The 25,101-nt window shown below is 35.5% G+C and overlaps 4 protein-coding genes across 5 annotated transcripts in view; 1 reads left to right on the top strand and 3 right to left on the bottom strand.

Moving 5' to 3' along the window:
* The window catches only part of LOC136419875 (transducin beta-like protein 3), a 45,108-nt gene extending 30,048 nt beyond the window's left edge, over positions 1–15,060 (bottom strand). Inside the window, exon 1 of the mRNA XM_066406460.1 lies at positions 15,057–15,060. The gene's annotated coding sequence lies outside the window, so the exon portion shown is untranslated. The remainder of the gene's footprint in view (positions 1–15,056) is intronic.
* sta (stubarista 40S ribosomal protein SA) overlaps positions 1–25,101 on the bottom strand; it is a 68,874-nt gene that overhangs the window by 24,799 nt on the left and 18,974 nt on the right. The window lies entirely within an intron of this gene.
* On the top strand, positions 3,977–8,812 carry LOC136419429 (pH-sensitive chloride channel 2-like). The gene is made up of 8 exons (XM_066405723.1): positions 3,977–4,133; positions 6,795–7,011; positions 7,065–7,240; positions 7,297–7,433; positions 7,490–7,642; positions 7,698–8,019; positions 8,080–8,206; positions 8,258–8,812. Exons 1-8 carry the CDS (start codon positions 4,045–4,047, stop codon positions 8,483–8,485), a joined length of 1,449 nt encoding a protein of 482 aa, XP_066261820.1. The 5' UTR covers positions 3,977–4,044; the 3' UTR covers positions 8,486–8,812.
* On the bottom strand, positions 9,220–24,784 carry LOC136419883 (kinesin-like protein KIF19). 2 transcript variants are annotated; one of them, XM_066406472.1, is made up of 16 exons: positions 24,509–24,784; positions 19,682–19,839; positions 19,473–19,617; positions 18,056–18,205; positions 12,735–12,838; positions 12,431–12,577; positions 11,389–11,583; positions 11,225–11,329; positions 11,007–11,176; positions 10,827–10,944; positions 10,655–10,752; positions 10,304–10,425; positions 10,036–10,249; positions 9,842–9,983; positions 9,567–9,785; positions 9,220–9,383 (listed from the first exon to the last, which is right to left on the bottom strand). In XM_066406472.1, exons 1-16 carry the CDS (start codon positions 24,659–24,661, stop codon positions 9,317–9,319), a joined length of 2,307 nt encoding a protein of 768 aa, XP_066262569.1. In that variant the 5' UTR covers positions 24,662–24,784; the 3' UTR covers positions 9,220–9,316. The 2 variants fall into 2 exon arrangements, with proteins under 2 accessions (XP_066262569.1, XP_066262577.1); XM_066406480.1 differs by lacking the exon at positions 24,509–24,784 and adding an exon at positions 20,921–21,031.

Genomic DNA, 25,101 nt, shown 5'->3' with positions numbered 1-25,101 from the left:
ACTTCAGAATCATGGCGCACATATTGATTTTAACCGAAAGCAGCTCGCAAATTGTGACTTTTTTAGGTTTACAATTTTTGAAAAATTTGCAAAATTGGAACTTCACACATAAAACTGATGATATATTGGTTTAAAACGCATGATAGTACCCATTTAGGGTTTGGTATCGAGTCAGCTGTGGTCCTTGATTAGAATCGACTGAAAGTGTCATTCTGTCCCTCTTATAAATGACACTCAGTACAATCCTCCATAGAAAAATAATGACCAAATTTCGACTTTTTGAAATTCACAATAGAAAAGAATCTTGCAAATCAAAATATAAGTTTGTTATTGTTCGCTATTCTTAAGATTCCCTGTAGGCCTTTGGTTTTAGACGAATGAAGCTGCTAATTTGAAAAAGTATAGAAGAAACTCAGAATTGGCCAGCCAAATTTGATTCCCTCGGAATTTACAATTTTACAAAATTAAGGGAAGTTAATGGAGTCGTCATATTTTTAGTATGCTCTAGATTCCAGCCAAGTCCGCCTCTGGATCGATTCTAAAGAATTTACTAACTTGATAGCCTGTGGAGGTCGTTTATAGAAAAATCTTCCAAACGAATTATTCTAAAATGTCTCCCCCGGGATTCTCGAAAAGTTGTTGGAAAAGCTCAAAGTTCCCGAAAAAACACTCATTCGTTCAAAATTCGTAAGAAGTGAAACATCGCTTATAATGCGGTTATGAGAATTTTCGGGCATTTGTAGACGCAGGGATCCAAGAGATTTTTTGGAAATTTCCAGAGGCAAGTTAAAAAAAAACGTGAAAGTCGCGAAAGATGTCAGAAGTCACGATTTTGGCTTTTGAAATAAAAAAAAAAAATTAATTTTAGCAATGAAATTATAGGCGACTCATTTTCTGAGCAAATAAGGTATATAAACATTCGTACATTCAAATTTCCTTCATTTAGATAATTTTAGGTCATATCGATTTTACAAATTTAAATAAATGGACTTGACTGAAATTCATACCATTTAATAGTGCCGGGATCAAAGCCCTGAAACCATACTTAAAGATGCTTTTTTCATGACATATTAGTCTCAATCAATTTGCGCTTAACAATATCAAACAAAAAGATAATAATTTGATTATCGCCTTATAAATAAAGGCATAAAAAAAGGTATAAACGCTGTTAATATTCAGTGCTAATATTTTGGTATTGTCTTTAAATCTTCGAAAGACAAACAGAATATGCCATCATAGAATTCCAGCTAATTATTACCTTAATGCAAATTTGTTTTTAGTCAATTTACGACTAAGACTGTTCTAATTGCGTAAAATCAGGAGTATAATAGGCCTTTGAACGTAGGTAATTAGATAATGATGCATTAAGACTTTAATCTATTAATTGCTTTAAAAATTACGTTAACTATTGACTCATTAATCACATGAGTGAGGCAAAATTTCTTCTAAAGCATTAAACCTGTTTGTTGTAATGTAAAAACTCTCTGGAGCTTCCAGAATTCATAATCCTATTTCGTTTTCTAGATGTTTTTCACATGTAATTTGCAATAAGTGAGTAGGTTTACTCACTCTCAGGGTACCCAATAATACGATTATGATTATTCAAATTGAGATGAGCACACACCTATTGACACCGGCTTCGCTTCAATGCCGAGAAATATGGTAAATATTTGCTATAATTTAAAAAAATGTGTTGCAATGGTGCTAATCGAGAGTGTTAATTGGAAAATCCCTTTAAAAGTAAATCTTTCACATTTCAAAAATTTCAACTAAAAAAACATATATATTTTTAGGCAGATTTCATTGAAATTCCAAAAAAGATGTTTTAAAAAAATTGGCTTGTTATTACGTTTATTTTTTATTTCAATTATCCAAGAAAATTTTAAAACGCAACTTGGCATCGCTGCCACATTCAAACCTAAGAGCTGTATTGCTGGTTACATAATTTCGCTGTTTGCAAATCATTGCACAATCTTGCGCTGTAGCCGGCGTTTCATTATTTTCCCCATTACGTAAAATATGTTTCGAACACTCAAGAGTTTCCTAATCTCAAGTATATACCCAATCTGAATTAACTTGAAATAGCTTGCCATTGTTATTTATGGATTTTGGGTAATTTACGTGTCGCTTTACACGACGTTTTAGATCAACTTTTTAGATCCCGATACGGAGGTGTTTGAGTTTGTATGAATCAATGTGAATCACTTTGTATAGGGTGTAACATATCATCACGGAGATATTTCAGGGAGCGAAAGTACTCTGTAATAATAAAAAATGTTAATAGACCCATGGTAAAAAACGCATCATTTTCCACAATTTTTATAATTGTGTTTTCGTCTAGAATTATTTTTATTTTAAGAAATTTGATTAAGTGTTACGAATTGCTTGAGATATTTTTATTGAATAACTGTGTCGGTTGATTATTTTTTCTTTGTTTTCTTTACTTTCTTAATTTGCGTCGATCGGTATTATTACAAATTCTACGAAAATGGTTAAAGATATGAAAATATTACAAGAGAGCAAAAAGCTGGAAAATTGAAGAAGGAATTTAAATGTGGTATCGTAATTCATACAGGGTGGTCCAAAAAAATACAGAGCATAAAATGGTACATGACTTAAAAAAATAACACTTTGTGCATATTGTTGCAAAGGATTTAAAAAAATGTAGGTGTGCAGGGTGTCTTATATTTGACTCTCAACATGGGGATCTCCGATATCATAGGAGATAAAGAGTTGGTTAAATGAAAGCAGAGTTGTGCCTTTATGAGAGGAGTACTTTACCTTTTTAATCTTTTAAAAATTCCGATAACTTCCGGAGATATCCGAAAAAAATAAAAAATTGCTGTTTCTTTTTTATTTTTTTCTACTTTAAATTACAAAGAAACAAGAACGCCTTCTTAAGGTATTTTCCCGCGTCACAACATGAAAATGGTTTTTCGAAGATACGACGTTTCGGTTTTTCAATTCCAACTTCAACTTTTTTTCCAATAAGGACATGACCATTTTCTTACGAAGTCGGCTGGTCATTGATAATTGAAAAACAACCATGTGTCACACTTGCCGATTTGCGACATCCAGATCAAAAATATCCATTGCCAGGAGAAACAATACCTCAGCATTTTCATATTCTGCAATAGTGCACCCTATTTACTCCACTTTTATGGTAGAAATTGAAGACTCCTATGTCACAATGAATAGTTCAATAAATATTAGATATTGATCACACGACAGGCATAGCGATTAGTGTCATAGACGCGACCCACTTGTTTATTTTATTTATATTATTATTACTAAACCGACTATTTCCAAATAAATGGATGGATAACCGTGATGCGACTCATTGGCCCGCCCGCAGTTCAGACCTGAATCAACAGTCACAATGTTTAAAATGTATTTTCAAAATCCTGACAATGAATATTTTTGATAGTTTTCTTTTAAAAACCGTATGGAAAGCAATTTTTTTGACATATTTACTCATAGAGATCTTGAATAATTAACTTCCTCTTACCACCTATACATTTACCGTTTTTTTCAAGGTCCCTGGGACGCGATCAAATTTGAAGCACCCTGTATACGTGCTGTCCGACTCATATTCTAATTCCGGCTTTTCTAGTAGTAATCAAATAGATATAATATAAATGATTTCGGTGACTATTTACTTCTAGTAAGTACATAGGGACTGAATACTGTATCCCTGCAATTAACATTTACGACACATTCACAGAGCTATTTTTATGGCATCAATGTTTGGCCAATGTAATAATCAAACCAGACCGAATAATCGTTTTTATATACACGGCAAACAAAAAAAACTGAACACATTACCACGAATCCGAGCAACGGTTTTACCACCGATTTTATAATCTCATGTGTGCACATGTAAAGCTCCCATATATTTGCACATTCAATAAGCGCGTCTTTAACTTTATCTTCCTCTAGATCACCGTGGGTTTGAACATGCAGGTATTCCGCTATCAAAGGTGGTACCCGCCTCTGTGATCCTCAAAATTTTCGGCAATCTTGGAGGGAAAGTTGTCCGCAGCAATGAGTGAATCCGGCTATTTGAACAGGACGACGTTTAGTTTTGTAGTGGTTTGGTTGTGGTGGTTTGGAGGTGCATGCGGTGATATCAGGTGAGGATTTGGTTTGAGACAAAGGTTTGAATGTGGGTACTATTGAGTGTAAAATTTAGACTAAAATTATTGTAACATAGACGAAGGATTAGCTTTTGCTTTTGAACTAAAACTGCAATTCGAAAAAGGGTATGTACGTAAAAACCTTATTTGAAAAATTATCGAAAGATTTTCCTTGGAAAAAAGCACTCTCCTCGAAATTCGATTCTAAAAAATATACAGAGGTGCAGCTCCTAAGTTCCTGAGGGACTTTTATTGCTTTCTCTTTTCTTTCTGCATTTATTAATATGCTGAATTTGCCGTAATTTTAACAACAATTTTTTTGAAGCTTTCTCTTGCTTATTGTATTAAAATTACTCTAAGTTTTTACTACTAAAATAGTTCAATATTAGTGTTTTTAGATTTTTTTATTTTTTCTAATTAGTTTTTATTTCCCACTTACTTTGTGGCAATACGAAGGAATACGAGATACAGACAACGGATTTTTTTCTTTTGAAGATATTTAACGCAAATTGTCGGTCTTTGAATTTAGTCTATTCACATGCATAATATATTTTCAGCATCTTTTAGTTCATGTTAGTTCGGGTTAGATCGGGTTAGTACAGGTTAACAGTCTCCTACTAACTCGACTCAGAAATAAATTTATTTTTTGGTTGAATAGTTTTTACTGTATCGTAAAGCAAAATCAGTATTTTTAAAATATCAAATTTTACATTTTTTTATACCTTCAATTTATTACTCCTATAAACTTATTTATACTCACTCCCACTGGTACACAATTAGTGGTTAAAATTGAAACACGGTACAACTGTAAGAGGCACCGGGTACCTTTTTTGAATAGTCGATAAGCATTTATCAGATATTTTGCTGTTTAAAAAATAACTATTAAATATTTAAAATTTACAATACACATTTACCCATATCATGTCCTTTGCTTGGTGAGCACATACCTAACACCACTGGGTGAATGGCTTCTATAACCTTTTGATAGTGACATGATTGGTTCCAATGGTCTCGACAGTGACAATGCCCTAGAAAGGGTAACCTTGTTCGATTGGCCTTTAAATTTGGAGACACTCTCCTTTTCGTCTTTATCAATCAGGTGAGCGGTCTTATAGTAAATCTAAGAAGACCAGAAGGCTAAGATTAGTCGTTTTAAAGTTTGGTCAGAACTGGCTGAAATAGAACACTGATGACTTGAATTAGGGAATGTTGCGAGAAAAATTTGAATAAAGATGATTTTTTTTGCCGAAGGGTCATCTGGTTGTTACTATAGCCAAGGCCCCAAGCCAGTACCTTAAGTCTAAGGCCAAGTGTAAAAACCGAATATTTACCATTTAATACTGAATTTGTTAAGATTGTACCCTGTTTCGCGAAGCTTTATTTCTTACATTAACATGAAATAACATGCACTAAAGAAACCGACATTTCGTAGCCCGAACCTCATGGCCTTACATTAATCAGGGTTGCCAAAGCAGAAAAGCTTCCGGTCGGAAAGGCCTTCCGGATCAGAAAGAGTAGGCCAAAATGTATTATAATCTTTAAGTACCTTTAAAATTAGATTAAATCCTCTTATTCTCATTTTGGACAGATGAGGTTCACTGTTGACCAAAACAGACCCAAACCATTTTTATCGCTTCCATTCGCTTCGGCTAGACGTGATAAATTAACTTTTTAAGGTTTTCATTAGACATTTCCGATTGGATTTATCCATGAATTACGGTTTGATAATAACAGTTTTATACTGGACTCAACCGAAAACCAACCTTGAGATTAAATATTCTGAGACATTAAAAACTCACATGATTCAGAATAAAACAAACAGTTTATTTCAGTTCGAAGTGTGAAAGTCTGTTGAACAAAAATGCTCGATACAATGAGCAAATACACTGTTAAAACATTAAGTAAACATATAGGTATGTTTCTAATGCAAATTTTTATTTATTACGGTGTGATAATAATACTTTTATAATGAAAACGTAGCTGCAACTAGCTTTGGCATTAAAGATACTGAGATAATCAAGATTTATATGATTCAGAACAGAAAGAAAAGTTTACTTCAGTTCAAGGTATGTCATTGAAGATATATCCCCCAGGGACACTTCTGAGCCGTCGAAGCTCAGTTTCTTAGGTATCCCGAGGTTTCTGGTGGGGCTTTGGGGGATCCCACATTATGCGGCTGTCAGAACTACACGACGGGTGTCCTTTTGAAGATTTTTCTCATGGGAAAAAAGTTGAGGTGTGAAAAATGAAAATTTTCCATTTTTCCAAGGTCCAACTACTAAAATTGAGATTTTCTTGGCACAATTTAAATTTTGAATATTTCACTTATTCCACTCCAAATATAAATAAAATACGCCCTTGAAATTCAATTGATTTAATGTTTAGAAGCTAAAACTAAACATTTTTTTAACTTTTTTTTCAATTTTTAACAAAAGTCGCAAGTCCCAATTTGAAGTTTTTTGAAGATTCAACTGCTAAAATTTTAATCGTTTCTCAACATTCTGGCAAATCTTATTTAGGTTTCCATTTTTCTTTCATTTATACACCTCTAAGGCCCAATCAAAAACGATCAAATGTAATTTTAGAAAATTTAGGAAAATTTTTGATCATCCTCTCTTCAATTTTCACTTTAACCATAACAATTGTTCATTTCTCCAGAATGATATCCCACTCGCCACATTTACGTGTCAGAAGAAACGCCACCGACACTTGTCCAGCATTGGACACCGACATGGACAAGTTAACCCAAGAAGAATTCCTGTCACGACTAACCGATAGCTGCAGATACGACCATGTAGCCAGACCACCCAGCGACTTACCATTGCAAGTCACCTTCCAAATTGATGTCCAACATATTGAAAGCGTTGATAACAGAGTCAGTATCAGCCATAAATCAAAAACATCAAGTTTCATCAAGTAAATTTTCAGCAATTCAAGAGCCATTTGCTGGTGCAGTTGCATTTCAGAGATAATAGATTGAACTTTGTGGACTTGTCTCCTAATAGGGGAGCTATAGTTGGACAGGAGATGGTGAAGGCGCAGATTTTTGTACCCCATCTCTTCATTAAGAATGAGAAGCAGTCAAGCTTGATGGGATTGGACAAGTAGGTTAGATAATTTGTCTTAAATTGATGAACTTTCAAGCGATATTTCTCTGCAGGAATGATGTTATTGTGAAGATTACTCCTCACGGGGACGTTACATACTCCTATAGAATGATTACAACGTTTTATTGCTCCATGGATTTGAGAAAGTTCCCATTTGATCATCAGCAATGTGAGCTGATTTGGGCCAGCTGTAAGTATTCATATAGACAGATGGAAATCTCATCAACCTTAAACTGCTCATCTTAGGGGCCTACAACGAAACCAACTTGGAGCTTCAATGGGCCAAAGACAAGCCCTATATTATATCCGAAAATTTGCAACTAACAGAATTTATGCTCGAGGCCATTTCTGTGGAACATGCCAAGACCTCCATCAGCAACCCCTCAAATAGCGGTTTCAGTAAGCATTTCCTTCACCAATTACTCCCAACTTTACTCAAAAATCACTCCCACAGATGAGACTTACAGTACCCTAATCTTCAAGTTCAAGCTGCAGCGGGAAGCTGGGTACTACATCCTCGAATATTACCTCCCTTCCATCTTTTTGGTGGTTATGTCTTGGGTCACCTTCTGGATTCAAGCGGATGCAGCTCCAGCCAGAACCACACTCGGAACATCCACAATGTTGTCGTTCATCACTCTTAACGGGAACCTAATGAAGAACCTTCCGAAAGTCTCCTATGTGAAAGCTAGTGAGATCTGGTTCTTCGGAGGAGCCACTTTCATCTTTTGTTCGCTGGCCGAGTTTACTTTTGTCAATGTGATTTGGAGAAGAAAGTACTGTTGAAACAATTATTGTTGATGGTGCTGAACTACATGGAAACGAAATATTTTTAGGAAGAAAGTGGAACTGGCCAAACACACCACCAAATATATCATCAAAGGGGCTCTCTCGCCCAGACTGGCCAGAAAAGACTTGAGAAAATCCGAATCGTTTTCCAGTCTGGATTCAAATCATATGACGGTAAGTCGGCAATATTCTCACCATCGAAAATTACGCCCATCTTTCATAAAGAGTTCCTCCAATTCCCTGAACGTACCAACCCTGAACCTGCCAACCACCAACGGAGACAATCAACATCCCGAGGGGAACTCCCCGACGCCCTCCCCTACACAGCAAACGTGGTCAGAAATGACCCCTCAGGAAGTGGCCATCTGGATCGACAGGAAAGCCAGGATGGTGTTCCCTGTTTTGTTTATAATTTACAATTTGTTCTATTGGGGATTTGTTTATGCTTTATGAACGTGTTATTGGTCTTGCAGGCATTTTTGAGAGGGAGACATTTGTGGTCCCTGGTACGAGTTTTGTTAATGAGCGCAATTTCTTGACTTTAGGTGATATTTTGTTTAGAGAGTTTGTGTTAAATTTTCGAGAGTTTAGCGTATAATTATGTTTAATCGTTGCTGGTGATGCCCATTGCGATGAGCAGCAGCGATTAGGTCAAGTAATAAAGAGATTTGTAGGTAATTAGGAAATGCCCTAATTGGTTAGCTAATCAGAATCTCATTAGAATGATCTGTTTTTCTTTAAATTCGAAAACCGAATATATTTAAGTATAAAAGTAATAAACCTTTTTCCGTTTATATATGCTAAACATGCGTATGTTAATGCCGAATAAAAACAGGAGATGCGTAAGACTCGAGAAGTCTGAAAGCATCAAGAGCCTGAGAGGTTTTTGAAAATTTTAATTTTTTTTCTATACAGTACCAACGAGTACTAACGGTGACATCAAAGCTTTACTATCATGGAATTTTAAATGATTCTTAAATCTTGTCGAAACTCAACAGTGAATAACCACTTGATTTATTTATTAGAACTATGGTTGTAAATCTGGGTTTGGTCACAAACAGCACTTCCATACATATTAGAACTTCATAATATATTTTACAAGTAAAGGTAATTTACACTATTTTCACTCATAATTACACAGTGTACAAAGAACCTTCCTGAGCTTGAATCCATAGTTCTAAAGCTTACCTACCTCAAAAACCATGACTCCTTAGGCATTTACCAACTTATCTAGCCCTAACAGTTGTTTAACGAAGATTTAGGCACATTTCATCTATTCGAACACTAATCTTTGTTTAAGGGTCCACCGTTGTCGATTATTCGGTCTTCACTTATCGCCCTTCTCATTGTACTAAAATATTGAAAAAAAGGTGCAATAACTATTTGTCGACTAAATCAACATTGAGGAATTGAGGATGTCAGGATGCAGACAGTCCCACCAAAAAAGCTGACACAGACCAAACACTTTATACATAATAGACACACTGTTTATCTACTTCACACAAAAACAAAATCAAAGCTTCAAGGCATTCACCTTGCAGAATCTCTTGATCTGCCCGAGTACCGTACCGGGGGACTCGGAGGTAGAGGAGGAAGCTTGGTAGACCCTCCAGGTCTGGCTATCGCCTGCCCCATCACTCTATCAACGCTCGTTTCTTTAGTTCCGTTTTCATCCCCCCCACTCTCTGAAGATGACGGCGGCGAAACGCTGGGGTCTGACGTGAGCGTGGGCCTGAACATCGGATCACTATAGCTGGAAGCAAAATTGATGTTTATGCATTTGTGTTTTCGTCTAAGAACAAAGTATACATTTTGCTAATGGGGGGTAGTTTATCGGGGCTAAAAGCTGCGGTGGAGGGCGGGTTGAAGTCTGTATAAGTGGCAGCATGAATTTCCTGTTGGTACATCTGGTAGAGCTCTTGCAGGTCGGGAGGAAGTTTGATTTTTACTTCTGGGATAACAGAGGAATAGAGAATTTTTCAAAAAGATAGATATAAGTTTACCCTCAATAAGTTGTCTCTGCCTAGTGATAATTTCCTCGCACAATTGCCTCTGCCTGTCGTATCTGATGATCAGCAAGTCTCGACGTTTCAGCTCGTGCTGCCTCACCAACCTTTCAGATTGCAACGCCATCTTATCAGCTTCAAGTTCGTGAACTCGACAAATCAGAGCCAAAATTTCTCTTTCATCGTCTGAGGAGAGTAATGAAGGTAATTTCTATAATAAATCTGTGGTGAAAATCTGAAATTGCGCCAATAGGAGATATCGTACATCCTCCAACATCACTCCTCTTTGTCTGCACGCTTCCAGTTTTTGTTCTATGTGTCCTCGAAGCTCTGTCCATCTCTCTTGTTCTCTTTCGATATCGGCTAGTTCACCCCAAGCCTGTTCAACTGAATAGCAAAGATTAATAATCGATATTTGGTGAAATTTTATCTCTTTTCAGTAAAATACATTCATAACAACAGATTATCTCTATTTCGCAGCTTTTTGGAAAAAATCTTCAAAAAGTATGATTTTTTAAAAATTTTTGAGGGGTTTTTGTAATTTTCCAATGGTTCTTGGAGATTCATTAGATATTTATTTTAAAGTTTTATTGTTAAAAAATATCGCAATACTTACTGGCAGACTCTCCCTCGCCTTCATCTGCATCCAAGTCAGGAGCCAGATCTTCATTCCCTGCAGACCTGAATCCCTCAGCAGTTGCTACCCTCCTCCTCCTGAAAACCCAGACATGATTAAACTTAATATTTGGGAGTTTTGACCACAAAATCCAAGATAAAACATTTCCTACCTAATACTTTGCTGAGTTCTGGCCCTGCTGGAATTTATACTGTTCTTGTAGAGTTTGTTGTTTCTAGACTCCCAATGAGAGATGATCAAGTGCTGCCTTTCTGCCTCCATTCCCAGGCCTAAAGTGAGTTTGATATTTAAATATATAGATGAATGACTGGGTCAGATTTTGGCTACCAACCCAACAAATGAGCATCAATCTCCATTAATTTCCTCCGCAGTTTCATCTGAGTCTTGAAAGTGTCCACTATTTGCTCTCTCAAGTTTCTCACTTCAATACCTCTCTCCTCGGAACTCACGTTGTTCAAATCTGCAGACCTCGGCCTATCCTCTTTCATCTTGGTTTGCAATCTACAAGACATCTGTTACAGATCTGATTAAGATCATATGAGCCCTTACCGTGAAATCTCCGCCCTTAACTCATTGACCACAGTCTGGTATTGAGTGACCTGATAAGACACATCCAGGACGTTCCTCTCTACTTTAGTAGAAATATTGTTTGCTCTGGAAATTTTCAAAAAGAGTGGTCAAATCAACCCTTAAACTTTAGGGAAAATTAGTACCTATCGGCATATATTAAAGTGTTCCTGGATTCATCCTTTTGACTTGCAGAAGGGCTCACGTGAGCAATCATTACAGTCTTGCAATTGCCGCTAAGAGCGTCTTTGAGTAACCGAGTGAGTTTGGAGTCTCTGTAGTTGACGTATCGTGCACCCCCCGCTAGGGCGTTGATGCAGTTCCCAAGGGCTAGGAGGGATCTAAGGGTGGATTAATATTATTCATGCTTGAATATGTGTGTCTATGTTGAGATGTTAAAAAATATGTAAAATATTTGTTGGTTTCTAAACTGTAATGAAATTCGATGAAGTGCGCCCCTGATTTTACTGGAAAGGTGATATCCAGGTTTTAAATCCATATAAAAACCATAGGTATAACAAAGTGTTGCCATGAGTTTTGTAAAAATTGAACTCTACCCTGATGCTTTTACTGCCTCATGATTTAACCCCTTTGCAAATTCGGAATAACAGTGCGCCCCTAATTTTATTGAAAAAGTGTCTCCAGGGTTTAAAAACACATCAGAAGATGAGTGTAGCACAGGGTTTTGTCAAAATCAATATCTTCCCTGCTGCTTTTACTGCCCCATGGTTGAACTCTCCTAAAAATTCGGACTACAAGTACGCCTCTGGTTTTATGAAAATTCAATTTTCCAGTTTAGGGAGCGTAGAGGAATTTCCAGAACTTAAATCGATATAAGAATTATGAGTGCAGCGTAACTGTAAGCAATATTTGAGTTGGTTAAAGGGGGATATAAACATCAGGTGCTGTAATCCAATACAAATTACCAAAAAAATCTCTGTTATGTATTTAAATTACCTTTTTCGAAGCCAAAAATATATTTAAAACATCCTACTCATCACCATCACTCTATACTTACTGAAATAATCAATATAAACACATTCGATCAATCCATCAAATATTAACAGTTTCATAGCGCAGGTTTGGGACATATTTCTCCTTGAGCAATGAAATTATTTCCATTGTTCAAATGAAGAAGAATAAAGGAACATGATCGGTATTATATTCTAGAAAAATCTGGATTAATACCTGTTGATGTGAGCCCCTTCTTGCAGCCTTTTACCCCTGTTTTTAGTCTTGTTGGCCCTTTCAGATCCTGCCAAATCAATCATGAAAAGTCGCCCCTGTTTCACCCTCATCCTCAAATGGTCCTTTTGATTTAACGGTGTTGTGTGTCTGAAGTTAAGAAAATGCTTGAATTTTTTAAGACGTAATTGCTGCTATACACTTTTTTGCTTTTATGCCCTCGACCTTGATTCGCCTCTACGCTCTGTTGTACATATAATTAACTAATGGTTATTGATATACAAAGCGTGAATAAAAATAGCTTTACCTAACAGTAACGCTGAGTAAGGCGTGGCTCCTAGAAGACGTTTGATTCATGGCGGTAGGCTCTACTGTTCTCGCTTTATTTCCCTTTTGTAAAAGTTGCATGACCTGAAATAAAGAGAAAAGTACCTTCTAAAAGTTCCTTTTTGAAATACAGAGAAAACGCCTTTTTAGCATGAAGTTGGTTGAATGTGTGAATTTTGGAATTTGCATGAAATTTAATTATAAACAAATTTCCTGTACGATTGGAAAATTCCTCTGGTAACTTGCAAGACAACTAAACACTAAACAAAAACATTATAATACATACTCAAATAATGCTAAAAAATTTTCAAAATTTGTATAAAAACCTTCAAATTTCTATCAATTTTATTATATGGAATTTTAGTTTCTTATTTTTTTAGTTTTAAAAACAATTTTTATGAACGTTTTATTACTTATTATTAATTTAGTTTATGCTTATTAATTAGTTAATTTTTATGTTTTAAGTACTTATTTTTAGAAAATTTGACTGATAACGCTGTACTTATCTTGACACCTATCACTTTTTTACAGACACTTCTATAATGATAAAAGAATAGTGCCCTGTTGCTAATTGGCAGAAGACTCAGGGCAAGTTAAACTTATTTTGTTTAAATAAAAATTTAACAATACACTCTTTCACTACATCAAAATTTAATAAAGAAAATAGAGTCCTGGTTCTTCCAAGTAATTAGCGTAACAGTTAGTTTAAAGTCAAAGATAAATCTTACTAGATCTCCTTCATAGCGAGCTTTCAAATTTTTATTCCACATCAGTCTTGAATATTTATTCTTGCATTCTTTTTGAAACGGCATCAGCGAAACTTATGTCAACCGTCATCTGTCATTCGGCCCAATTGAACCCTATGTGAATGCATCAGTCATATCATTGCCCATCAAACAAAAAACGAATGCATTGTTGCCGGGTGGCAAGAATTGTCAGTTTGCTTAACGCGTTCCTGTGGTATGTATCATTTAATTGACTCGATTTGAAAACTCGCATCCTTTATCAGTCTAAATTATCCTGTACTTGCTTATATATTTCTTCATAGGTGAGTGTAACACAAATCGTATATCCAAAAACCGATTAATGTGAACTAAGTAAACTTTAAAATTACCTGTCGATAACGCATCGCGAAACATGAAACTCAGACGGCTTAACCTTCTTTAATCGATGCCCTTGAAATATTAATTAAGGGGTGTAGAAGGTTAGATCCGAACCGACACAACAGGGGGCATTTTTCAATTATAATCCGCTTAAGAGCATTATAGATTATGGATAGGAAAGTATATTATAAGGTCATTATTATGGTCTATAGATCTGAGAACATTCTATGACGTTCTGATATAAACATTATAATTTCATAAAAGTTATCTATTTTTATTAATGGAAGATTATGGATTTACGTATGTTTATATTTGTTTATTTGTCAAATACAGTAATTGGCCAAATATGTAAAATGTAGTAATCGATATTAAAATATCGGTGGTGTATTTTTGTACAAGCATTTAAATAAACAACAAAAGACATTTGGAGGAATTATGTTGATTCGGAGTGATAAAGGCTTATGGTTCGCAAATTTTAGACTTTTGAAGAAGTTTTATTGTTATTCGACAAGAATCTAATGGAGGTTTGTTCAAACTTACAATAAATTCAAACACTATTTTCTCTTATTAAATAATTGAAGGTCAAATTTAAAAAAAAAGTGTCTATTTTTGGCAAAAAAAGGTTATTTTATTAAAAAAAACAGGAAAACCCAGCATTTCTATATGTTTCTAAATTTGACACAAAACTAAAAGATTTTGTTGTATAAATAGACTCCTGCTCCATTAGTAACAAAGAATTGTATTTCTTTAACTTTTGACAATAATAGTCCGTTATTTTTATAATTATGTATGTGAATGAGAAAGTGTTTGGCACGTCATGGAGTCATTAGCCATTGGCGTTAAGTAAAGAGTCCCGAACAACAAAAATTGGCACTAAAAAATATAGTCTCAATTGTTCATCATCACATTACAAAACTAATCCCTTATAAATCAAATAAAACTCCCATTACGCGACCCTTAACCGAAGTTTTACTACCAACCCCAGCTAGTTCCCCTGATCACTTATTGTTTCATATTTACATGTATTATCTGCCTTATCTCCTGCCTTATTCTCTACAGGTAAATCTAAGAAATATTGAGCACATTGGCAATATTGCCCATTTCTACATAAAATTCGTGTACCACTGGAGATAGGTGAGTCGGCCAATTGCAAACACCAAATCTTGTTTTCTTTCTGACAAAAGCAAAACGCCTTGTTGCCAATTATCATTAAGCTTGAAATTTTTTAGTATCATTTGAGCATGAAGCCGTTGGCTTGTTGGTTTCCTAGGTTATTTTGATATGGCGAAAAACATCACCGATTTAGGGGCAATTATTCTAGTCTACACCTGGTTTTCAATAGAGTGTGAACGCCCTCATTACCTAGTAAGGAATGGGGTCACTGAAACTTGCATTATTACTCGTAATTCAACCCAGTGTATCGGGGAATTTTATAGAGCATATTATTATATTAATTACTGAATTCGACGTAAATTATCAGATAACGTGAGAACGCGTGAAGTGGTCTAAAAGAGGGGTTGAAAATAGTTATCAAGGAGTATCATAAAGAGAATAGGGAGAAAATCACAAACTTGAAAAAAATTTAACTGTGAAAAGAAATGGTGGAAAAAATTAGTAATAAGATGTAAATAAAGTGGACAAAAGTTGAGCAATCAATTTTAAAAAATAACGAAGATAAGGAAGAGAATTATCAATTTCCGAAACCATAAAATCATAAAATCAATGTGCCTTCGTAAGGACAAGGGAGTAGTTTCTTATTGTAGCTCCACGTTTATTAGCAGTATCTAAGTTTTCTCTATTTCTCCGAAATATTACAGCATTCGTTTTCTTGTGGTTAACTATAAGTTGGTTTTTGGAAAGTCATTTATTAGTAGCAGCCCATAAGGAACCAGCATCCCAACAAAGCTCATTGCTACCCATCGGCATTATGAAACTAGTGTCATCAGCATATGTTGCATAATATAATTATTATAAATGTAAATCGGAAAATGTAGAAGACCCAGTGTGTTGCTTTGGGGAACTCCATGATTGATTGTAAACGTTCTTGAGAAATAAACACTTGAATTTTGGTAACTTAAATCTTCCTCTAACCCTTAACGTAAATGCTGTGGGAGTGCTTCAAAAGAACAGAAAAACCTATACAAAGAAAAAATGTCCCCCTTCCTATTATATATATGATGTTGGATCTAATTAAAGGTATTCGGAAGCGTTGCTGGGAACTGTAATTAATCTTCCACGTGTATTGATTATAATTCTTTTCAAAGGCCAAACTTAGTTAATTATAACAAAAATAATAAAAGGTCGCTATTGTCCTTAATTAACTATGGCATGCCATTTAGCAGTTCAACAAAAGATAACACTTAATATGTTATTTGGAGAGCAACTCATTGTCAAATAGTGTTTAATTATGTGGAATGTTAAACGAAGGGAAACGACGTTAAATGAAAAGAAGAGTAACTAAATCTGCTCGTATTTCTTCGCGATAAACTCCTGGATTTTCATTTAATTTATTTTTTTTAAGTGTTCTAATTGTAGAGGTCACGTTTCGCTTTAATATCAAATTAGAGCTGCAGTTCGGTAAAGATCTGGGAGTCGAAGGATTTGGAGAAATGATATTTCACCTAAGCCCCAGCGACATTTACATGACTTCCCCCAGTTACTGGCCGAAATGTAACCTAAATTATATGTCAATCATGACTGAAAATCATAAGGCCAATGGTGGGAAAAAAAACATGTTGTGCCAAGGTATACCTCCATTTGAAACCTTTAATAAAAATTGCCGTCTGCATGGCTTCGCGTGATTCTCCTTATTACAGACATTAAGCGTTTGCCCTATACAGTTTTCCTTTACTAAAAAGATTTCGTACGTTATTTTTTGATTTTTTTAACTTTTAAAATGCACACATGCCCTCATGTCTACGTGTGCACAGAGTCAGAATTTTTAACCTGCGTGTTGTCATGCCATTTATAGTTAATATTACTCGGAGAGATTAGGCCTGATTGATATATTATGTGCCTCTAAACCTAATAACCCATATTTAAGCAGTCAGGCTGGGGTATGCAAAAATCTGCATGTAATTAATCGGGGGCAATGGGGCAATTATAAAAAATTAATCTGAATAACTGCGCAGTTCTAATTAGAACTGGATTTGAGGATTTTTCTGCTTGGGATTAATGTTACAAAAAATTACCTTTAGAACTAAAAAGATGCGTTTTGTGATCTCTTTTGGAGGTTTTGAGTACCGGTCTTCAGGTGATTGGTCAAGACAAACCGGTATTTAGCTATGGCTATTGTCAGATTTCTACTTTCGGAAATTAATTCAAAACTCAAAACTCAGATACAAGCTAAGTAGATGAAGTGATTCATAATCGCATGAAATCTTTCTTAATTACGAGGATAAAGTCTCGATTCATGTAAACCCTTTCAGTTAAGTCAAACCGGTGCGTTGCCCTTCCAGTGCGTTGAAATGTCTTTGAGCCCCAGAAAGAGTAAAGTATAGCGAAAAACATCTGGGAGTGTCTAAATCGCGGTTTTGATAGAAAGAAAAAGTTTTGAGAAAGATAAGAGACACGAAATCGGTACACGAATGTAATCGAAACTAGGAGAGAAGCTAGAATATTAATGAATTTGTGGAAAATCTTTTAAATCTAAACTGCTGATGAGGTATAATACCTATTTTAGACAAGTATGTAATGAAGGCTATCATCCCCGGTGGAGAAATTTGCGCCCCAAGCGAAGCGCGTGGAGTAACTTTCATGACGAAATGATGCTCATTATACGCGTATTAGTTTTCCCTAGTTAGTACTGGAAACATCTTAAACTAAATTCTGTGTCAAAACTACCTCAGTAAAGACTTGTATAAAATATAGGTCAATCCTTATTTATTCCTGCTTAAGACTCATTAGAACCTCATTTGCATCATTAAACTACTCAATTGGGGGGTTTATAACTCACTCCGATAACACCTTTCGATTTACCCATTATAAGAGAATTATGGGCCTTTAAAGTTGACAAATTATATTTACCCTTTCTTCGATTTTTAAGACTATAAAAGCTATTTTTCCAGACCTTATAACTCCTCAAATCAATTATGTATTTTTCTGCGAACTAATAATACTGATCTGGTCTAAACTCATCCAGACCCATCCTAATCAAGTAAATTTTCCAAAATGAGTCTTCATATAGTTAAGAATTTACCTCTTCAGTACTGGTTGTTGAAATCTCCGTCAATCCTGAAACTTGCACACTGCGCCCCCTCGAATCCTCCCTCAATTCCAGATACCCTGAAGATGGATTGAGTAGATCTCTAATGTTTTCGTTATAGAGCTCTATGTAGGACATGGTAACCTGAAAGAACAATACAAAAGTTGATCCTGCAACAGATTATTCGAATGATGAAGGCCATTGGGCTAATGAGATATGTGTTCTCAAGGCGTGAGCTCGAATCGTTTGCATTTTAATTGCCTACTAACTTTTGTAACAATTTACTTTAAGTCTCACAATCAACTTCCCATATATTATTTGCCTATTAGGGAAGATTGCCATCTAAACAGTTTTAGAAACATTCACGAAACTCGTTATTTTCAGTGGAGTTGAAACACTTCTCCTTAATTTACATGAAAATTTCATTCGAACGACTACGTATCCTAATTTATTCATTTATCATTTGGTCATTGTATATCGTAGGTAGACAATATCTGATCATTCGGAACATGGCTTTGTACTATTCGAAAAAATTGATATCGATCTATACGAATCATGGAATTGAAAAGCGAAATCATCAATTTTCGTGCCGGTCTTTTAGTGTAGGGTTGATGTAAATGCTATTGTGAGCTCTAAGTGAAAGGAAGTTCGAAGGAAAGCTCTGTTAGATCTAAGAACGTCGATATTCAATAACTTCCACTGCCTGGAAGTAGTTTCCATACTTTCCGAGCAAATTAATCATTCCTCACCCACTTGACTGATAGTTCAATGATTGAAAATGGGTGGCAATAATGATCTCAACCTCTGATTCCGAGTATATTTTTTAGGTTTATTAACATCCATGAATTGCGACGAATCTTTTTGTACGTGAAGGGATAACTATATTAGTGCTTTATGGATGTTTTGTGAAATTTTAGGACTCAAAATCGAGGTTTACAAACATATTAAAACCCTGTAAGTATGTTCCGATTCGGTTTCTGAAGAGATGTCCCTGTGTTTTAAGCTTATTCATAATTTTTAAACTAAAATCAAACTTTTCAGTGATACGTAATAAGAAATTTAAAAATTCAGAAATATTAATATCCTGCAACTATAGACTTTACAGAGGCTTTTTTCAAATCGCCAAATTTTTTAGGCACGCCTCTGGTTTATTGAAGTGGTTTTGAATCTCTTAGAGCCTTAACGCTGATTTATTTGGGAGTTTACAGGTATTTTTAGAGCTCTTAAAATCCTAATGTGCTCAAACCAACTTAATTATTGGAGTTTCCCAAGATTTATTTCGAAGTTCTATCAAGAGTTTTTCCAGATTTAAAAGAGATATTTTGGAATAATTCTACAAATAGGAGATTTTGACATGGCAAGACTACTGAGTCTCCTAAAACCATATTTTCGTCCCAAACTTGAAACTTACAGAATATTCATCTTCTTTGTCTTTAACAGCCTGAAATATGTCATTCAAAGCCCTAATCATGATCCCTGGACTACTCCTGTCCCCCACCATGGTATGAGTCTTTCCCGCTCCTGTTGCTCCATAAGCAAACACCGTGGCATTATACCTACAACCAGACCAATTTATTAGCCTTCCTTGAACAAAAAAAAAAGCGTAAACTCTTCAATTACCCATTTAAAACATCCTTGACCAAATTCCCAGTGGTCACTTCATAGACTTCCTCTTGAGTTGCTTTTTCATTAAACACGACATCAAATTTGTACTGTCTCTCCAGGCCTTTTTTCTGTCTAATGGCATCGCTTTTTTCAAAATCCTCCATTATTACCGTCTGAAATAAATTAATTATGTGAATTAGGGGAGAGGGATTATAATGAATTTTGTTCATAATAAAGTGGTATTGATGTTAAAAATCCCTGCGAAGTAATATTAATTAAATTAAAATCGACTTTAATCAGTTTAATGAAATGGCCATGGTAAGCCTTTTTCATGTCGATTAGTGCTTTGTCTCTTGTATTATTCAAGATATTTACTTCTATTTAAGGTTCTTCCTGTTAAGGACGATAATAATAAAGAGGTGTTTTTTGTCTATTAAGGCGCTAACACTACTATCACGAATATATTAAACGCACTGTCGTTTTCTCGTTTAATATTTCGTTTGACGAATTCGAATTATCAGATTATGCACTTAATATGGCAACACTTTCCACAAAACCACAACTTTTATATGAATTTTCTAGGAAAAAAACCACATCTTCACCGTAAAGTGTTTATTCGAAATCAGACAAGGAACGCCCACGCCGTAAGGTTTTATTCGAAAAAAAACAAGAGACGCCCACGCCGTAAAGTGTTTGTTCGAAATCAAACAAAAGACGTCCACACCGTAAAGTGTTTATTCGAAATCAAATAAGAAACGCCCACGCCGTAAAGTGTTTATCCGACACAAATCGAGCAAAGCAAACTTCAAGTTTCGGTTTTGTTTTGGTTGGAAAGCGGATCCAGGATAGGGTCCAGGATCCCTTCTAGATATCGTAGATTTTGTCGAGCTTTCCATTTTGGGGCGATACCCTCCCAAGGTTCGAATAATTTCTGAACGTGCTCATATTATTTTCTCCACAAATCAATAATGTACTTTCAATTCAACCTATTTATTATGTATACTTATTTTCCTTTTAGAAGACTTCCATGACAAGATAAACAAACGAATTGCCCTAGCAGGACCCGGTAGTTAGTTACCCTTTATCTGCATCGTTCTTCTATTGAAATCGATGTCGACAAAATTGGAATGTCAAAGCATCTATTATTAAAGTTACTTTACGTATATGATAGATTTATATCTAAAAACCAATTTGGATTGTGAACATTGTGTGTTTCATAGATTTTTACGCAAATAAATAAATGATTTATCTGACCTGGATTCGACCACGACGATGTCCCTCCTAAAATGACGATTAAATGGGACAGCGTTGGATAAACAGCAATTGCGGAATAATTCTCTTACGGTATCGACTAAACAAGCAGAAAATAAAAAAAAAAAAAAAGTAAAAACAGATAAACTTGGATATCAATTTAAACTATCTAGCACTATTAACATTTGCGTGACTTTTGTGGGAACAACGAGAAGCCCGGTTTAAAGGTCGGTATTTAAAATTCGATATGTTGGGGTGAAAGTATTGCACCATTTTTATCTATGGTGTCACTCTACTATGAATTATGACTCAGAAATCATACTTAATTTTATCGATAGAAACGGTCGGGTTTGGCATGTTTCGAATATGTAATTGTGCCAAAGCTACATGGAAGAAACATGTCACCCCTCTTATTGGAACATGTTCGCAAAACTAGGATGATGATTATTCCTTCACACCTTATAGTGGCTTAATTTCCGTCAGTAATGCCATACAGGGTGTCCGTTTCTGCAGCTCATCCACGGGGATCTCGCAGAGCAAGAATGTGCTGTTTAAAAATTTCAAAAATTTCGAAGACTTTCGGGGGTATTCGAAAAAAAATTAAATTTTAGGAAAACATTTTCGTCAGCTTATTTGGCGAGGAAATTCAGAATGATTTACACTTCACCACTGCAACTTTGCTTCTTCTGCAATGGGGCGATGTCGTACCTCAATTCCAACGTTTCGATATCGGCCGACCATCATCAACTTTATTTTTTTCTTAGAAACTACGGCGACCCGGGCCGCTAGGTGGGCTTCAGAGACGGACACCCTGTGTACGTTATTATTCTCGATTCTTCTATGTTATACATATAAATTTAAACCTGAGTAAAAAGGAACTAATGGCACCGCAGTAGGGTTATCTGACAAATGAATGGAAAATCGGCGTAAGGCCGGCGGGTGGGCAAATCGAGGAAGAAATCTTACACGTAGCCTACATTTACATGCAAATGAGGCTCAACATTAAAAACCTCCTTGATTTTATGACTAAAAATAGGCGCCGAAACGTCAAACCGATTACTTAGACACGATTTACGTATAACTGGCACATACTGAAACGCAAATCTGCCCCTTGACCACGTCAGAAGTCCAGATAGTGTTGAATTTGATTTATTAACTTGCATCGTGGATGTACGTCATCGCGCGCTAATCAGCCAGGAAAATTCGGTTCCATTCATAAACGATGAATTTATTCATGTTCAATTCATGAAACTGAACAAAAACACGTACTACGTACCAGAAAAGTACGTCCTGGAAATACAAAGGGACTTTGTTGACTAGTTGAATACTTTCATAAGTTTTTCAGACATACACCGCTACTAATTATTGTTGACTTAGCCCTGGCTTCACCCCTAAATGCAAAAGGGCGCATGTCGAGTTTTTATGGTTTTACCCCAGTTTCCGAATTTGTTTTACTTCCAGCACTGCGTGTAAAAGAGGTGGTTTAAGGTCTAGGCTTTTGCGCCATTGAACTTTAACCTGCTCGGAAACCTCAAGGTGCCTTTACAAGGAAAACGAATAAAAACTCAACGCTAAATGTTAAACTATTAATCCGGGAATTTCATGAAAACAGCTGGAATTAAAATCAGTTTGCTCTGAAAGGGCAGTGGCGTACCGTACCAGGATCTAAAGGAGGAAGAGCAAGATAAATACCTTATTTTAAGACAAGTTACTTTACTGCCGAGCTGCACCACTGGGTGTTTTTCGCTTCAAAATTTATTATGGCTATGATTTCAACAGAAACCTATTGACATTCAGTGGTGTATGTGGTGTGCCTAGAATTGTTAGAACCATGGGGATATGATGGATAAGATTATATTTGGGAAAATAGAAAAATATTCAGGGTGCTCCCTTTGGGAAGGGTTTTTAGAGTACTTAAGACCTAATTAACTTTTGTATAGTTTATTTTTTAGTTAAAAATTCTATATTTTCTTAACATAAAAATAATTATGTTAATGATAATAATAATGATGATGATGGTGATAATAATGATGATGATGATGATAATATTAATGATGATAATAATAATGATACGAGGATAGTTCCAGAATTGTCAGACCTGACATATAAATGGCGATTTTTTTGTTAAAAATGGTTTCGAACAAACTTTTTCCTCACGCACCCTATTCGCCAGATTTAGCCCTCTCAGATTATTTTCTATTTCCAAACTTGAAAAAATGGCTTGGTGAAAAGAGATTTGCTAATAATGAGGAGGTGAAGTCCGAGGTTGATGCCTATTTTGAAACATTCAAAGCTTCTTGCTATAAAACAGAACGTAAGACTCATAGAACATCGCTGGGAAAAGTCTGTTAATCTCAAAGGAGACTATTTTGAGCATTAATGTAATATTTTCCAATTTTTTTCTTTAAGTGTCTTTAAGGTCTTTAAGGTCGAGTACTTCTAGGACCATTCTCAGTAATAATAATAATAAGAACGATGATAAAAATCCAATGGATTTGGCTGTTCCGTTTATTGAAGGAAAGTGACCAGCGACATCAAGTCATGGATCATTTACTTTACGCTAACATAAAAATAGGTATTCACATTGTTGAAATGTGGAGGACCTATCGGTCGCGTTAACTTTTTGGGATGGTCGCACTGGATAATTAAACTCACTTGGTTGGAAAACAGAAAAGAATATGTATTGAATTCCAAAGGCTATGTTGTAACTGAAGGGTAAAAAAAAGGGTATATCTAATTGATTAAGTATATGTAAAAAGGTACCAAAGCAAATAGTCTCTCGCTCTCCTTTAGAAAAAACGCCGCGTATATAATTGAGTGTCAGCAGTTTTGAGTTCTCGCGTACGAGGACGCTTCGAAAACTCCACACACATGGACAATTCAATCAGTTACAATAGAGCCAACATTGCGTTCCAGGACAAAACATCGCAAACCACTTATGTAATTAATGCAACGGTATCACCAAATCAAATAACGTAAATGCAAAAACGCAAATATGAGGACCTCACGATGGAAATAAAAAGATTATGGAAACAGAATACAGTTCAAATAATCTCATTCGTAATGTCAGCAACAGACATCATTTCGTATATCTTCGCAAGACATCCAAACAAACATAAACTTTGAAGGGATGCAGATTCAATGAACCAAAAAGCAGTCATGTAACTCGTGTAACATGGGGAGAAAAATAATTAACTGGAACACCAAGCTATAATTGCCCAGAGCTGGCTTCACATAGTAATAAAATGTCTATTAATAAAGTTACATTTATGATTTCTTGCACCTTTAACATGCGACGCCAAATGAAACTTGAATACAAATTCGTCCCAATTACATACGTAATATCTACACACTAGCAAGAAATAGCAGTAAAACTATGTAAAATAGACTTATTTACCACAAATATCTAGCAAATTTAATCAATCGAAGGGAAATTGTAAGTATCATTAAATATCTCAAAAACTGCAAGAAAAGTTGCATAATAATTGAAATTCCGAACGTGCTTTAACTTACACTTTGAATTTACTTCTCTTTGAATAACGCAAGGAAAATTATTACTCTGGAACTTAAAGCTAAAACTTTGCTACAAACCTTTTTATCAGTACCATAAAGCACCCTCTGAGTCTCATCATTCTTCAGCGGCCTCACTCTCACCGCCACCATCAGTCTCTCTTCGGCACTTTTGATCTGAGGCCGCGAAGAAGTATCGCTGCCCGAGGAACTTGGTGTCTCTGGACTCATCATGAAGCTACGAAATGTTCAGTATTTAAATATCGAACAACTAATTAAGTCATAATCGAGAATTCAAAACGCGTTTCATCCTTTCGCGGCATAAACACAAAAATTCGGATACCGAAGCGTCAGAACTTGTAGCTATACCCAAGCGACACTGAACTCTAGGTTAACTGCGAAAGTTTCCCTAATGTATGAGTTTAGGACAAAGGCTGAGTTTAGTGGAGGCCCCCTCCGCTTTTCCAGCTTAATAGCCAAATGAGTTTTCCAGTTTTACCTCTTCACTTCTCTTGCCTAAGCTCGTGGTTCAATTTTTATGAATTTTTCAAATAAGCAGCAGTAAGCAACATGGAACTATGTAAAATTTTCTGTGTGTAAATGTGTATGGAAGATAATTCCCATGGAAATAATGGAATTCGCTAATACGCAACCCCTATATCGTCGTTTCCATG

Source organism: Euwallacea similis, chromosome 1, assembly GCF_039881205.1.
Source record: "Euwallacea similis isolate ESF13 chromosome 1, ESF131.1, whole genome shotgun sequence".
In the NCBI taxonomy this organism is placed as follows: Eukaryota; Metazoa; Arthropoda; class Insecta; order Coleoptera; family Curculionidae; genus Euwallacea; species Euwallacea similis.
The sequence above is the reverse complement of the archived record's forward strand: the minus strand, read 5'-3'. Positions and strand labels throughout refer to the sequence as shown.